Source organism: Glycine soja, chromosome 10, assembly GCF_004193775.1.
Source record: "Glycine soja cultivar W05 chromosome 10, ASM419377v2, whole genome shotgun sequence".
NCBI classification, from domain to species: domain Eukaryota; kingdom Viridiplantae; phylum Streptophyta; class Magnoliopsida; order Fabales; family Fabaceae; genus Glycine; species Glycine soja.
This window is the reverse complement of record NC_041011.1, coordinates 42,821,529-42,839,534: the sequence shown is the minus strand read 5'-3', so window position 1 is coordinate 42,839,534 and position 18,006 is coordinate 42,821,529. Positions and strand designations below refer to the sequence as shown.

The 18,006-nt window shown below is 32.7% G+C and overlaps 2 protein-coding genes across 2 annotated transcripts; one reads left to right on the top strand and one right to left on the bottom strand.

The window, feature by feature from the left end:
* The first annotated feature begins 5,909 nt into the window (after nt 1-5,909).
* Nucleotides 5,910-8,962, top strand: LOC114371947 (3-ketoacyl-CoA synthase 11-like). Its single transcript, XM_028329283.1, has 2 exons — nt 5,910-7,113; nt 7,839-8,962. Exons 1-2 carry the CDS (start codon nt 6,343-6,345, stop codon nt 8,619-8,621), a joined length of 1,554 nt encoding a protein of 517 aa, XP_028185084.1. The 5' UTR covers nt 5,910-6,342; the 3' UTR covers nt 8,622-8,962.
* Nucleotides 8,963-13,845: 4,883 nt separating this feature from the next.
* LOC114372142 (protein EXORDIUM-like 5) lies at nt 13,846-15,140 on the bottom strand. Its single transcript, XM_028329566.1, has one exon. The coding sequence runs from the start codon at nt 15,123-15,125 to the stop codon at nt 13,971-13,973; it is 1,155 nt and encodes a 384-aa protein (XP_028185367.1). The 5' UTR covers nt 15,126-15,140; the 3' UTR covers nt 13,846-13,970.
* Between the last annotated feature and the right edge of the window lie 2,866 nt (nt 15,141-18,006).

Here is an 18,006-nt window from a genome sequence, read left to right as displayed (position 1 = left end):
AGAATTTATAATACACATTTTATTGAACTGATTGAACTAGATAGTGATCGAACTAGATAGTCTTGATACCAATAAATACAATTCACCTCAAGGCATCTGTTTAATATATATTGAATTATAATTTATTTTATGAGTTTAGAAGAAAATTTTATTTACAGTATCAATAAATGAACAAGATTAAAAGAAAAAGTTTTCTTTCAAATTAATCAACTTCGATATGAGTGATAGAAAGTACTGCATTAATATTGGTGAACTTTTTTTCCCTGTTTGAAACAATTTACTGAAAAAAAGAAAGAAGAAACGCTTATATAACTTCACGTGATTGAAATTCTTTTGATTAGCAGGTGCATTTTTAAACTTTCTATTAGACTTTTTTTGTTTTTGGTAAATGAAGGAAAAAAGAAAGAAAGTAAAAGACTACACTCTAGGGACTGGGTGAAGCACAAAATCATCATCTAACAACAACAACCCCTTTAAATCATTTGGAGAAAACTCCAACTTCATAAACCAAGACTCCGAATTAGGTTCAAACTTGGCGAGAAAGTCTGCACACCGGTTTCCCTCCTGCGAGGAGTGGATAAAATTCAAAGTCTCTGGTTTCTCAATTATCGTTGCATACTAATGACAAGAGTCAAGACTGTGCACTTCATTCTTGATGAGGTTCACACCATGTAACGAGTCTAAAACACATATTTAAAAAATTCCTACTTAACTCACATTTTTTCTCTCTTTTTACTAAATACTACCTCCGATCCTATATGAAATTATCTTTAAGTGATTAAATTAAAATATATTAACTTTTAATTAAAATATTTTTGTTCCTATCATATGTCACCCTCACTAGAGGATAAGCCTAAAGATGACCTATAATCAAAACATTCAAAAGTATGTTGTGCCCTTCTAGGGTTTCTAAAGATATATTAATACTCAACTTAAGTGGGTGAATGATTTCTTATTATTTGGAATTACTTCTGTGTATTGTAGAAGGAGAGATGAAAACTAACCCCATATCGTGGGAGGAACATCCCTTTTATGGCATTGTTGGTTGACACTTGAAATTTTAGTTTTTAACTGTTGAAAAAATACATGCCATTTATAGGAGTATTTAGTACTAGATTACACTAATTAGTCTAAAGAGATAAGTTTCAAAGATTTCGACCCATAGAAGTTGATGCTAAAGAAGTCGGCCCAAAACCTAAAAAAAATAAAATGTTTTCAGTGATTGCTTCAAGCTTAATAAAAAGGATTGAATATATCAAGAAGGAAAGCAAGACCATATGACGAAGAAATGAAAGGGCTTCACTCACTTTCACCGGAAAAAAAAACAACAAACAAAGATGCTTGGAAAATGTCAATCAACCGATTTAGCTACACAAGCATATTAAATTGTTTTAAATTGCTCCTCAGAGCTTTAAAAATCGACCAAACCAGGATGCAATTAGATTACTACTAGCACTAAACATAGATAAAGATGGTAGGTTGTTTCGTGTGAGGCATAATTCCCGTCTACCATTGCTAACTCCCAATGGAAGCACCGAATAATCTTATGCACAAAATTGCATATTTACTTGTGCGAATTTTAAATGTTTGCCAGCGGGTAGAAAGGAGTGGAAAGTGTGGTTCACATAGCGCAACATGGCAATTGGGAGGTGTTTGGTGGGAAGTTTGAGCATTTAAGAGATGAAATAGTTATGGGTTTGTTGGATGAAGCTGTCCCAAAACCGGAAAGTGCCGCCATTAACTTTGACACGCATTCTACAAAATCATCCAAACAAAACACATCACAATAGCGCGCGTAAGCGGTGACTCTGAAAGAGTCAACTCGTTGAGACACGCTTGTTGCTATTATTGTTACAATTTTTTCAACCTTAAGTTCCGCTTCCGCTGACGCATTCACAATCTTCATAGATAGACATATATCAAACATTTTATTTTAAGGAAAGGATACATACATATGTCTTTATTCTATGTAAATATTTTCAGTATTTATTTTAGTCGATGCATTAGCTTATTAATCACTCTCATAATTTGAACTTGGCTTAAACGCTCTCAAGTTATGCGGTTCTAAGATTTACTAATTAAGTGCCTCATCGCAAATCAAAACCGATATTAAAAACAACTAATACGTGGATCAGAATTACATGAGCTTTCCAATATACTACACCCATTTTATGCGCCGAGACGAGTTCTCAATCATATCATGAAAGTAGTAAACCAACCTAAAAACACAATACTATTACTATTATAGTATTACTTGCCATAGAAAACGAATGTCTGCAACTGTGCATGGATGATAAATTGTCTGAAAACTCTAAATATCCTTCTCAATGATGTTATATCTACTTCTAATTAATGTTATGCCTATCCTTAATTATAATTATCTTAAAATACATCTACTTGGTCTTCTTCATATATGTCTAAATCACCTAAAGCAAGATTTTATCTTCTTTTTTTTTTCTACAATAAATGTTATCTCAACTTTCTCTTTAATACATTTATTCTTAATCCTGTTTTGTCTAATATGTTTACTAAAAAAGAATGCAAAATCTCATTTATGCTGTATTAAGTTTATAGTTTATTCACTTTTTACTACTCATCACCCACTTCCATACAACATGCACGCCTTATTATTGTATAATACATTTTGAGAGAAATGTGAATTTAGTCTCTGTACTTTTGATCAAATAGGATGAAGTTCTTATATTTTTAAATTCATAAATTTATCTCAAAACTTTAAAAAATATAATCTCTCTTAACTTAAAAAAAATATGATAAATTCTTAGAAATGATAGACTAAATCTATATTTTTTGAAAAGTTTGGGGACCAAATTTATCTATATGAAACTATAAGTTTGACAGGAAGTACAAAGGAAAAAAATATTTTTTTTCTAATTTTTTCTTTAAACTTGACAGTACTCCTTTTTTGTCGGAAATATAACAAAAACCATACTTTTCCATTGATTCTTAGGATTTACATATATTTTTCTGTTATTTTACATGATATATACAAGAGAATTTCATTCTCCATGCTTGACTGTTAAGATTTACATATATTTTTCGTCATTTTACATGATATAGATACAAAAAATATTTAATTTGTATTATTTATTTTAAAAAAATATATAGCAATTTATTTGATTTTTCTGTCTTTAAAAAAATGATCAAAAGAAAATATATAAAATTGATCTAGTGATAAAGAAAAAAAATATAAATTTAAATTTTTTAATTAAAAAAACTAATAATAGTAACAATTAATTAATATGTGTCAATAACAAAATTATTAGTATATGATGTCACTTAATATTATCTTCCATTTATCATAGACTAACGATTTTCGTTGACATGATATTTAGCAATATTGGCTTATCGGACACGCATATGAGGGTGGTGGTTTTGAACTACAGAAGCAAACCATGATCTTGCACGGGAAAATGCACATAAAACATTAACAAATAACAGTAATAAAAGGGCATTTGGGGGGGGATTAACAGCATATTAAAGCGGTAGTTGGCTAATGAAATGTTGAAAATAACAATGCATGATAATATGATATTGTATTAAGTTTATGCTAACTCAACAAAGCAGTAATTACGTTCATTGATTAGATCTTTAAGAGTACTACTACAATCAGGAAGCTGACTTTTGAGATAATTAAATAGTATAGATAACAGATGTTATTATCATTTTGGCACTTTAATGATGTTAGCTTCTACTAATTAATTTTAAAGACAAACAGGAAGCCTACTAATGGATATAGTAAATGGCAATAATCGAGTTGAATGAATTAAGTACAGTGCTTAGATAACAGATGTTATTATCATTTTGGCACTTTAATGATGTTAGCTTCTACTAATTAATTTTAAAGACAAACAGGAAGCCTACTAATGGATATAGTAAATGGCAATAATCGAGTTGAATGAATTAAGTACAGTGCTTAGGCCAAACTCTATCAAACATCCAGGACGATATATATATTGAGCTTGCTTCTTGTCCCCAAAATGTGCAATTCCAAATTTAGTTGGCTTTAAATGTAAATCAATAAAACAGAAACGTTCCCTAAAAATTAAAAAAAAAAAAAAAAACAGAAACGTGGCACTCTTACATAATCTCAAGCTTTCTCTTTAAATAATCAAATTTACTTCCACAGTTTAAGGTTTGCACAATCAGATAGAACGTTCAACAACCGACTATTTGGAATCCTGTCATTGAGTAATCTTTGTAATGAAATTTTATCCACATTTACTTTTTTTTTTTTTTAAGTTATTTCAATTGCAAAACACCTTTTAACAATATATTCATATATTATAAATTAGAATATAAATTTTACTATTGGACATAGAAAACTAACACAAGATTATTCTATTTTAATCATTAGTCTCAAATTTAAGTCTTAAAAATATATAATTATATTAAATATTTAAAAAAAGTTTTAGCACTAGGATAATTCTATCCAACAAATATAATTTGTCTTTAGTGAAAGATAACTATAATTTCTACCAAAAAAATAATATACAATTTTGAGAGTTGACACTCACTCTCTCAATTAGCTTTTTTTTTTTAATAAACTTTATTAATATAACATTTTTCCATTACAAATTGGAGTTTTAGAGAATAAATGATGACATCACGACACTTGATCATATCGACCTTTTTTTCCACTAGAGAGGATCTCTTTTTGCATTTCACACACTATTCCTGCATTTTTCCATAAAATTCCCTCTCAATCACCCTAAAATACTTTGCTTTTATCTTTAAATTTATTTGATCTTTTCAATCATTTATCTCTTTTAATCTATTCTGCTTTATCTTTATCAGTAAATTGAATTTCAACAACTTTTAAAATTAAATTGTCAATAATAAAAAATAATGTTACATCATAATTCAAAATCTTATTTATAAATATAAAATATAATTTATATATTTAAATATATTTATGTTTTTTGAATTTTAATTATAATATAATTATTTAAATAAAATATATATTTTTAATATAAAATTTAATTCTATAACTATTTTATACAAAGCACAACTAAAATATTAGTTACAATTAACCACATATAATTTTATTATTTCTATATAAATTAAAGTAAACAACTAGGAACGTAAGACTCTTACACTTTCCCAACCTTTTAATTAGTCTCTCTATTCTAAAATGACTAATATTTAAGATTTGTTTTCAAACAAATTAAGAATAACAATTTTACTAAAATATTATTTCTCATCATAAATGCATTACTTATAAACATGGGATGATTAATAATGGTGGTTGAAAAATTGATAGACATAATACTAAAAAAACGTTAAATTGATATAATTTATTTGAGGCAAATTAAAATTATAATAAGCAAATAATTAAAAAATTAAAAAATTATCCTTATCTTTTGAATACTTTTATTTAAAGTTTAACGCACATAAGCTTCTTTACTTAATTATTTTTAGTTTTTTAAAATATTAATGAAATATCAAAATTATTCATACATTATAATAAGTAGTTTATATTAATTCACTTCAATTTAAAATGATTTAAATTCATTTCTTGTGAGAGTTTTTTTCTATCATTTTAAAGTGGCAATCTTGACAGCAAAGTTATAAAACACTTTTGTATATATGGACTATGGTCTATGGAGGGAGGGTGGTTGATTGTTTATACGTGTGAAACATTTTTTTTTATTGTGTCGTGTGGGATGTAGGCTTTCCTTTTCAGAAGGAAACCAAGTGAAAAGGAGGAGAATGAATTTACTACTAAACAGAAAGCAGACGTGTAAACATCATTTATTTTCAGTTCACCAATCAATAACGTGTGATTTTGACCCAAACCGTGGACTGTTTACCAATCTAATTAACACGCATGGCAATGGTGCACTCGTGTCTATAAATGAATGAGAAATATGAGAAGTGAGAACACATTTCAAAACATAAAGTGGCAAAGTAGCAATAACAGGGAAAGAACAAGGTCAAAAAACCACATGAATAAACCCAGTTGGCTTGGCTTATTCAATGCTCCCGCATGTAACAATTAAAAGTTCGTTGGGGTAGTTGTATCGACTATCCTCCCCCTCCTCCTCTCACCCTTTAAAACCCTGCCATCTTTCATTATTTTGCAACCCATTGGATCTTCTTCTTCTCCTTTTGTACTCTCATTCACATTCTTATAGGCTAATTAACATACACTCTCTTCCAAAGTTGAGTACTTTGCCAAAAAAAAAAAAAAGTTTTCCCTTTGAGAAAGAAAACCCAAAGACAGTCTTTTGATCATTTTGAGCAGTTGCATTCCTTGTTTTCTTCCATTTTGGGTCCCCTCAAAAGTAGTTTCAAAAGGGTTCCTCTTCCTCCACAGATATCATGGCAGATCATACCCCGGGTTCAGGAACCGTTTCTGTTGAAGCTTCTTCACAAGAAAGAAGGAAACTTCCAAACTTTCTCCTATCCGTGAGACTTAAGTATGTGAAGCTTGGTTACCACTACTTGATCTCCAATGCTATGTACCTTTTACTCATACCCCTTCTTGGTGTAGCTTCTGCTCATCTTTCAACAATCTCTTACCAAGATGTTGTCCAACTATGGGAAAATCTCAAGTTCAATCTTGTCTCAGTGACTCTATGTTCTAGCCTTATAGTGTTCCTTGTCACCTTTTACTTCATGAGCCGTCCAAGGGGTGTTTACTTGGTGGATTTTGCGTGCTACAAGCCAGAGCCAGATTGCACTTGCACAAGGGAGATTTTCATGCACAGGTCTGTGGAAACTGGTGTGTTTTCGGAGGAGAACTTGGCCTTTCAGAAGAAGATACTTGAGAGGTCTGGTTTGGGACAAAAGACTTACTTGCCCCCAGCAATCTTGAGTATCCCTCCAAACCCTTGTATGGCTGAAGCAAGGAAAGAAGCTGAGCAAGTGATGTTTGGAGCCATTGACCAGCTTCTGGAGAAAACTGGTGTGAAGGCTAAGGATATTGGGATTTTGGTGGTGAATTGCAGCTTGTTCAATCCCACACCTTCTCTCTCTGCAATGATTGTGAACCACTACAAGCTGAGAGGGAATATCCAAAGTTATAATCTTGGTGGCATGGGTTGCAGTGCTGGACTTATCTCTATAGACCTTGCCAAACAGCTCCTCCAGGTTTGTTTTGCACTGATCTTTAATATTCTTTTAAAAAAATTAGTCATTTCTCTTAAGTCATAGTACTACCGGTTATGCTCTATTGCTCATGGTCATTTAGCTATCACTTCATATCTATTTTAAGTTGTAACTGTCTAGAATGCATGACCCTATGGTCTATATCTTCATCTGGCCAAAAAATTAAAAATCAAAAGGATTTCATTATTCATGTAATAGGATGTTCAATATAAACATCAGGTGGGGCCACATGCATAAATTAATGTTTCTTGTGGCAATTTCTGCCCCAGCTGTTCACATGTCCAATTGGTCATGTGATCTTTGTCAATATTGGTGGCAGTTTTGTTAGGTTAGCGATTTTGCCACCCTGTTTAATACGGTACCCGAGCGACAGTATCTAAAAGAAATGGACCTTTTGTGGATGTGTTTACATATTCCTTAACAAACAGTTGTTCACTTGCACAATTGGGGGAAATGAAGCTTTCAAATTAAATCAGAGTATTCATTTAATTGAAAGTTATATATGATCTTACTATATATACCAACGGTTCTTGTTGTCTATGACATTTATATAAAATAATAGTGACTGGATCAAAAGAAATTTTATTGATAGTTTTGCACATGAGTCCTTTTTCCTTAAATATACACTCATGATTATCTCAGGATTGCTCTATTGCAAAATTTTAAGGGCTAGCTATTAACTTTTTTATGATAATTTATATATACAGGTTCATCCAAACTCTTATGCCTTAGTGGTGAGCATGGAGAACATCACTCTCAACTGGTATTTTGGCAACAACAGGTCAATGCTTGTCTCAAATTGTCTCTTCAGAATGGGTGGAGCTGCAGTTCTACTCTCCAACAAGTCTTCTGATCGCAGAAGAGCCAAATACCAACTGATCCATACAGTGCGTACTCACAAGGGTGCAGATGACAGATCATATGGTTGTGTCTTCCAAGAAGAAGATGAGAAGAAAACAATTGGTGTGGCACTCTCAAAGGACTTGATGGCTGTTGCAGGAGAAGCCCTCAAGACCAATATCACAACACTTGGCCCATTAGTCCTTCCCATGTCAGAACAGCTCTTGTTTTTTGCAACTTTGGTGGCTAGAAAAGTGTTCAAGATGAAAATAAAGCCATACATACCAGACTTCAAGCTAGCTTTTGAGCACTTTTGCATCCATGCTGGAGGAAGAGCAGTGTTGGATGAGTTGGAGAAGAATCTTGAGCTCTCTGATTGGCACATGGAGCCTTCAAGAATGACACTGAACAGGTTTGGCAACACTTCTAGCAGTTCCTTGTGGTATGAATTGGCCTACACTGAAGCTAAAGGGAGGATCAGAAAGGGTGACAGGACTTGGCAGATTGCATTTGGTTCAGGGTTCAAGTGCAACAGTGCTGTGTGGCGTGCATTGAGGACCATTAATCCAGCAAAGGAGAAAAATCCTTGGATGGATGAGATTCACGAGTTTCCTGTTCATGTGCCTAAAGTGGCAACCATTAGTTCCTAAGTTAAACAACCTCTTGCATTTTTTTGGGAGGAGGAAATTAATTTACTTGAGGTTTTCATTGTTAATCTTAGGAGGTGTGCAAAATTTAGAAGAGAAGATTACTCCCAGCTGATTTGATCTTGTGCTAGTGTGTTCAAGTCGTAAGAGTGTGCATACAATTATTGTCCAATGAAATTTATTACACGATTTTTCATAAAAATGTATTACGTTTACTACTTGACCTTTCAAAGGTTCATGAAATTTGATTTTTTAAGTTGCTCATCAAGCTTAGGGGCTGTATTGGAGAAAGAAAAATGTATTGATAGTTGTTAATTAAGGTTTGACTAAAATTATTTCGTACAGTGACATTGTTGGGTACAAACTAGTCTTACTGAAAGGGGTGATTCATCTTTATCGAAAACGTCTCTTTCAACAAGATTTGTTCCATGCTTAAGGATTAAACAAGATTAGATGGATAATTAATGTTAAACATCTAAGATATGACAATTAGTACACACAACTTTAGAAGAAAATAAAAAATTGCTAGATAGGATTTTTTTTAATGTTCTTATTAAGATATCTGTTAAGAAATTAATAAATACTATTAACTTTTCTACTAAAAATTACATCGGGATGCATTAAAAAATATGATAATGAATGTATATTTATCATATTTTTCTCATAAAATCTTTCTTTTTTATTGTTATAAATTTATCAAAACGTATTTGGTTCGGGCTCTAGAAAAATAAAAATTCAAATTAAAGAAAGTTGTGGCAATTTAATTTCTTCAAGAAAATAAAAATTATTAACTAAATAGTAAAATAAAAAATTAATTGAAATAACTTCTGAAACATAATATAAAAAGAGATTGGTGTGTCCAAGTTCAACATTGATGGGTGTGCGTTTGGTAACCCAAGAGAAGCGGGTTTTGGTGGTGGTGTTCGTGAATGGAGTGATGTATGGATTGTCAGTTTCTTTGGCTCATGTGGAGTAGCTTCTAATACTCTTGCAGAACTCCAAGTCATTTTCTAACTTGGTGTGTGAATCATATTCTCTTTGTGCATTCCACTCACCCTTACTACCCGATGGATTCTTCTTATTAGGAATATCTTGAGAGGGGAACTAGGTTGCTGATTCTCTTGCTAATGATGATACTCAAGGGATACATCATTTGGTTATTCTTCAGGCATCATCCCTTCACCACACCCAAGGCTCGCTAATAAAAAAATTAACAAGTGGAAAGTTTTCTTTCTTTTTCTGTTAATAAAAAAATAAGAACATAAAAAGATAAAAACAAGTAGTAGAAAAAGTGAGTGCACAAATAGTTGCTATCTATAATAAGATTATTAAATTATAATAAAAATCAAATTCTTTTCTAGATGTATGCATTGCTTACTGACTATATCTATATAGTTGCTATCTATAATAAGATTATTAAATTATAATAAAAATCAAATTCTTTTCTAGATGTATGCATTGCTTATTGACATTTTATCTTAATTTTTTTATAGATATTTTAAAAGAAACTATAATTAATTCAGAGTTCAATTAAGAAATAAATAAAATATGATAACAAAATATTTTCGCTAAAAATTAAATTTAAGTAGTATCCAAATAATTTAATTTTAATCTCAGTACATTAATTAGCAGTCTCAATCATTTTGGTTATAAGTAGCTATTGTGATAATACGCAAGAAACAGATAAATAAATTGAGTGATTCTCATTTGAATTTGGGCTGATAAGTCTTTTGGGTTAACTGCATTTGAATAGCATGCGTGCGATGTGATTAGTTAAAACTGGACTTGTATGAGTGCACTGTACACAATTCTTCAAACTTGATATGCATTTAAAAAAAGAAAAAAAAGAACTTCAAATCGATCTATTGGTCTAGGACAAGGGTTTAGCGATTAATAATGCAGGCTTAAGAATGCTGATGGCTTATCAAATAATTAATTTAAATGAAATTCTCCTACATTTAAAGGTGAAATATTATTACATACCACTCAATCAAATAAGCTACCAATTAAACTCCTCGTGTGATCTTGTATATAGGATAAACCAAAAACATATAAGAAATTATTAAAAACTAAGGATGATTGGTAAATGGACCAACCTGCAAGCTTAGTTGTTTTAATCATTTTTCGAACATTTTTATTTAAGACATTTTTTAAATATGTAGGTTAAATAAACATGATAGAACTCAAATTATAGGACATTAAGAAGATTTACTAATACAAAAATCAGTTTTCATATTGGTAACATATTTTTAACCCTATTAATAAATCTTTGTAAGTAACATATTTAACAAAATAACTACAATTTAAAAGTAAAAAAAAAAGTATTTTTATCTTGATTTTTTTTAAATCGACTTTTCGTTTTTGTTTTTGGTGTAGAAAAATTTAAGAGGAGAGAATGTTGTCCTAAGTTCAAACAGGAAAAAATTCTGAACTCAGAGTGTTTACATGATATATTTATATTTTGCCAACTTTTCATACGATACAATTTTATGTAAGAAATAAATTATGATTGAATATAAAGTATATATTTCCTGTTTAAAGAGATAAAATTGTTTGTATCTCTTCAAAGATAAGGGGAACACGAGAATATGATGTTTTGTAAACTATATAACATCTTGATACATTTTTTTGGTCTGTCGTTGAAATGATTAAGTGTTGCAAAAAGAAAAGTAGAATTGTATTTTTTCAATAGTAATCAAATTTAATTTGCAGTTTTGCCATAGAGTAGAAAAAATTATTTGAATACCATACAGACATAAAATAATTTTCTCTTAAAGAAAAAAAAATCATGTGGAGCTATCCTTCCAAATCTTTTTGTGTTTGGTGAGAACAAGAGAAAACAAAAGACTAAAAGGCCGGGAAAATAATGTCTGATATTTTTATCAGCTACTAACTGTAAGCTAATACACTCCGAAACTTCCTAAATTTTTTGAAAGTGAAGATCAATAATAGACATAAATGTCAATGAATACACTTCACAAGATGGGTCGTGTTATTTGTAATTGTGCGCTGAGTGGGACATGTGATTAGCTGTGAACAACAAATTTTGCAATTGAAGTGGGCCTGAATTGGTTAACACTTTTCGACTCGAAGTCTCTCTTTCTTCTTAGTATTTCCTTGCCCTTTAGCATCGGCATCTCTCTCTCCCATCATCAACAAAATTAAAAAGCCACAAAATTTTTGCTATTCATCTTTGATCTTTCCACCCATTCCATCCAATCGAATAATGTCAAAAGCAAAAAGTAAACATGCCAAAAATCTACGATCAAGGAATAGAAACACACATAATTAATTTCATGATTACCATGTGCCTAAGTGGTGGTGGGGGGGGATTGTTGTTTTTGGTAGTCTTTTTGCATTACTAGACTTCACGTTTGCATGTGCTACTTTCAATACTTCCTCAACATACTTGATTTTGGTAGGTAGAAAGTAGAGACTAGGAAAATCTATATCTAATGACTAACAAGATACTGTTGGAAAAATGTAGTGCACATTTGGTTTATAGAATAAAATAATCAAATAAGCTTAAGTATAGATTATAATTTATTTAGCTAATGGGAAATGGCTTTTTCTAATTGGCTTCTTTATTTTTATGGATCACATAAACTGAGTTTGAAGTTAGAGGATGATGTTAGTAATTATAATATTCACGAACTGCTTATGTATTGGAATGGGAAGTTCCCTTCTCCCTTCCAATTTTCTCTTGGAAAAAGATAAACTATTTATTAAAAGCTGAATTTAAAAATATTAAATTATTCATTCAACTAACAAAGCACCGTGTTGAATTATTTTTAAAAATAATAAATAAGTGTACTAGTATTATAATAAAACTAGAGGGTTGCTTTACTTTTAAAAAGTTGATAGTAAGAAACATTTTAAAAAGCTAAAGAGTTTACATTCAAGTTCTATTACTACTAGTATAGACAAGAGCAGTCGCGGAGCTTGAACCAAAAAATTAGAGGGCCAAAAATAAGGTTGAAAAAAAAATATTCATAGATTTTCTATTTTATAATTTTATCTAAATTTTCTGACATTTTTTCATTCTTATGTAAAAAAAATCTTAAAATAACTTATGATTTAATAATTTTCTATTAATTAAGTTGCTCAATCATCATACCAAAATCAAATAAAGATATTTTTGTAAGAAAAAGTTAAGTGCGATAAACTAAGAACCAAGAAGGGAAAAAAAAGAAAAAAAAATCATCAATTTTTTTATCTAAAGTATTACTCTCTCTCCTAAATAGTCGTTCAGATAAATCCTTGAGTATTAAAAATGATACTAAAAAGTCCTTTAAGTATTAAAAAATCTTTCATTGTAATTCATAAACGATAAGAAGATATATTGATATAAGAACTAAAGTAATAAATCTCTATCATTATTGAATGTATGACTCGTTTAATTTTTATTTTTCACTCATAAAATATTTATTTCACTAAATATATTTATACTTATATAATACATACACATTATATATAAGCATTTTGACATTACATAAGGAAGTTCACATACCTATACATGCATGTTCGTAAAAGTTGAAGAGTCTTTCATCCATGATCTCACACATCATAAGTGATAAAAATACTAAACTCGTCTTAATAAGCATTCCCTCCACTCACAAACACTAATAAATCAATCACACACACCCATGCCTTATACCACGATATAAAATCTTCCATCCTATTTTTTTCCCTCAAATATTTCTCCTAATTCAACAAAACGTACCTATATATAAATATTTTTTAAAAAGTTTGCTTTACTTTTTGAAATTTCATGGCTCCCCCGTCTACAAGTAACTTCCCCAAGTAGCTCCGCCCCTCGACAAGAATAACTGTGCACATTAAAGGAAGACAACACGAACACGAATGCAATTAAAACTACAGATCATCGTATAATGAAATTAGTTAACTATAACCAAACATAATAAAGAAGTGAGAGAAAAAATTAGTTTCATAATAACACGGTAAACATAATTTTACTGTATAGAATAAGACAAGATTATCTCATACAATGTACTCACGAGTCACGATTAGAGTATTCAAGATTCTTGCCTAGCGTAATCATCGCCTGCTTTTAGTAAGTTTAATTTAAACTCATAATGCTGCAGAATATATTAGGTTAACGATACATTTAACGAATTTAGTAATCATCATATTTTATCTGAGACAATGATATTGGCAGATCATAAGACTCAAATTCAGGGACTGGAATCAAAGAGCGCAAAAAGGATGGAGAAGATAAAAATGAATATCGTCATTAATAATAAAAAAAAGCATCATTAGGTGTATGATACATAGATAGGGTAAGTAAGCAAAAAAAGAGTAGCAGGCAGAGCTTGTAATGTATGAAGGAATTCAATCCAAAGCATTGGGCCCAGCACAAGCCTTCAAAACGGGGCTCCAAATCCACTGCACTAGAAACTTCCGTCCATTCCTACCGTTAAGATTAAAGGTTCTCCCTTCACCATCTTTCATAACGGAACCAATATAACCGCCGCCACCACCCGTTCCGTACAACCCCTCGCACAAATCTCCGATCTCGGTTGGCGCGGTGGGGTCCTCGCCGGCGTACCACGCGTTCACCAGCGGGTTCGACGAGAGCTCCGCCAGCTCGTGCCCGATCACGCTCACCATGCCGTCCACTCCGACGTCGCCGTTCGGCGGCGTGAGGTGGCCGGGGCCGCCGCCGCCCATGTAGCCGGGAACAGCGAAGGGATAAGCGCAAACCTCGGGACACTGTTTTCCTGAGTTCCCCACCCAGGCGTAAGGGAGCGTGTAACCCACCTTGGATGGGAAGGTGAAGTAGTGGAAACCGCAGACGGCGCGGCAGAAGTCTTCCATGGTGACGTCTTCGGCGGTGAGGATTAGGTAGATCCCGTTGCGGTGGTCGACGGGGAAGGGCTTGGCCTGGACGGCGGTGGCGATGACGTCCTGCACGGAGAGGCGGGTGAGGTGTGTGCCGTGGGAGTAGCGGAGGTCGGAGTACTCGCCGGCGATGGAGACGGAGCGGGAGATGTTGGCGCCGGTCTGGTCGGTGTAGAGGGAGACAGTGCGCCACCAGTCGGAGACGGAGGGAGAGGGGGAGGCGCGGTGGTGGTCGTCGGAGATTGAGTTGAGGAAGTCCTTGATGAGGAGCTTCTGGGATTGGGGCCACTTGCCGTACCAGATGAGGTAGATGTTGATCGGAGACGATAGCACAGGTCCCATGTGGTATTTGAGCTTCACGAACTCCGAGGAACCCTCGAACCGCTTCGAGGAAGAGAGGGTTCGGAGGGGTGGGACCTGTGGGTTGAAGTGAGTGTTTGTGTTTAGGGTTTGCACCTCTTCATTTGTTGTTGTTACCCTGCAATTGCATAGACCGATTAGCAGGGATAGGAAGAGGAGCAAGTTGGTGAATAATGACAACATGGTCGTGACAATTTCAGCAAGGGATGGGACTCTAAGTGAATATGGTAAGAAGGATGGATATATAAAGTGCTTCAGGGAACATGGGCTGGAGACAGCTGCCATGTGTGGGCGCACTTTACTCACAAAAATCAATCATAAATATCTCTTCTTCTTTTCTTTTTTTACTTTTTTAAATTCTCTTCACTAACCAACCCTTTTAGGCTTTCTTTACTTATTTACTTTACCAGTGGCACTTTTGTTCTGTTTACTTTAGCCTGACTTGTGGTTGGTTACTTTTATTTACTACTATCTAGGCTTGGAGAGTTTTCACCAAATAAATAAAAATCTAGGCTTGGAGTTGGGGGTGGATGGAGGATGGGGTCCCTCTGCTGCTGAAAGTACGTCCTTGAAGTTGATTGAAACTTGAAACTCTGGCCGTGATCGATGGAAAAAGATTTAGAATTGGTTGGTGGGTGTGGAAAATAATGAAAGTGGTGTTGGGCATGTTGGGATTGCAGACTTGCATGGTACAAAGGGAGACAAAGCAGTGAGTCGCCATGAAATGGCTCAAGTGGGGTTACATTACAGCTTACAAGCTTTGTTTCTCATTTCAAGTTTTCCGCTCCCTTTTACCATTTTAGCATGTGTTTTGATATTTTCCTTTTCCCGTGTCTGAGATTCCAAAATTTTCCTTCAACTGGGAAAGCTTTTTGGGGAATGTTTAATGCCGAATTGAAGAACTCTTCTGCACAATTACCTTTATCTGGGAAAGCTTTTTGGGGATCCATCTTTGGTAAAGAGCTGAGAAGCATTTCCTTATGATAATGTTACTCTTGTCAACTTCATATTCATCAGCATTGGTGATTGTTTCCACATAAAAGTGATATGCACGACTTGCTTCAACAAAATGACTCATTCACTTGTTTCAACTCACAAATGTTGTTTACGCCTCTTTTTCTTCTAGTTATGCAAGAAGATTGTGAAGTTTATACGGAAAGATGATGATAGCTAAAGAGAAACCAAAAGTTCAAGTTTTTATGGCCATTCCCTGACAAATTGAAGTGATGCATCCACGCACGATAATATGATCTGTAATTTCACCTTGTCCTTCAGTCACGGCGTGCAGCCTGTCTAAAAGGAATCATGAACTTACCTGAAATCAGTTAGTGCTGCCCGTACCCACCAAGGTGGTTCCACTTCAATTAATAAACTTCACTGTTCTGGCCCATTTTCCTGTTTTGACACGGAGATCATAATTAATGAACTAAATCCTACTTTAATCCTCTAAACTCAAGATACAAGTGTCATCACTTTGTTTCTATAAATAATTTTGACATTAATTATGTTCTTTAATATGGAAAGTGACATTAAAGTTGTTCTTCAGTCTACATATATACCGCAAGATTAAGAGACTAAATTGATGTGTTTATAATGATCAAGAAAATAAATTGATATTAACATTACATGCTACAGAGATTGAATTGACGTAAACTTTAATGAATAACTAAAATAGTGACGTTTTGTATTTTGGGGACCTGAAATGGAGGTTTACACTAATTTATTTTGGCGTTTTCAGGGGTAGCTAATAAATTTTAGTTGCCTTGCTGGCTGTGGAGGTAAAACCACAGAAAAAGTCTTTATTTATATCAAATCAGGTGTGAAATTATTGATCGATCTTTCTCAATCACTTCAATAGTTCAAGCTACTTTTGGTATCTCCCTAGCTATATTTACAGGTCGTTGTGTTATATAGTATCTGTGCTAATAGTAGTTTTTTTTTTAAAGAAAAACAAAACTTAGAAGGAAGAGATAATGCAATATTAGTTTGTAGGTCATATTTTGATGTCTATGAGGTGAGCATGCTAATTTGCAGAGGACAATATATATATATATATATATATATATATATATATATATATATATATATATATATATATATGCTATGGGTCTTTGTATAAACTTGAAAATTATGAAGCCTTTACGGTGCATGTATCTAAACTTACTTAGTGTGTTGACGCACTATTTCCTAAAAGTTTGTAATGAATTCAGACATAGAAATTTCTTATCATAAACCTATTTATGTTAAATTATCACTGATAAGTGGTAATGTAAACACCAAACACAGTGCCCCATATTATTCATGGATAAAGATTAGGATTATTTATTGGGCAAAACTTATTATATTCAGTACCTACCTTAGGTGTTATTTTACAATTCTTCAATTCTGATATATCAAACTTACATATCAGATATCTCAATTTCTCACTACCAGCTTTTGTAAGGAATTTATTAGCATGTTTGGTGAGAACTGTTGCATAACCTGGTTTCTTATTCAAACAAAGGTTCTGATTTCTGAATGCGATTAGTGAAAAAAAAATATACAAAAAAAATAAAAGATGTAAGTCACTAATGACTATAAGATGGAAAGCCTAAAGTCCACGCTAATATTATGTCTTTGGACCTTTTGGATGTAGATGCTAATAATTCTGGCGTTTCACATTAAGTTAATTGCTTACGTGTTTTTTTTTTTTCTGCTGCACTTATCATTCATAACTTACGTGTTTTTTCTATTTCTTTTGTGTGTTGAGGAGAATTTCTTAAAAGGGAATTAGAATAAATTAAGCTTGAAATAATCTTATGCTTTGCTTGATGAGGCTTCATAACTGCTATCAATTTTTCATCTTAGTATCCTGAAGTCTTGTTTTAATTTAATGTTGCATTTGGTTGCTTATGCATTAGCCTCAAGATGTTTATGGTCTAGAGAATATAATCAATGAGGAGTTATTCAAATAACAGAATAATTTCGCTTTGTTTTATATTGGGTGGTTCCACAACATATATATGGTCCTACTGGAAATATGAAGGGTGGGTCAGTTGTAGATTCTATAGCATATGCCACAGAATTTGGGATTGTTGGATCACTATTTTTGTCTAATACAGTAGACAAAGAGAATGCCCTTGATGCCTTGATGAGTTCTGCAGAAATGTGGAAGCCATTACTTCCA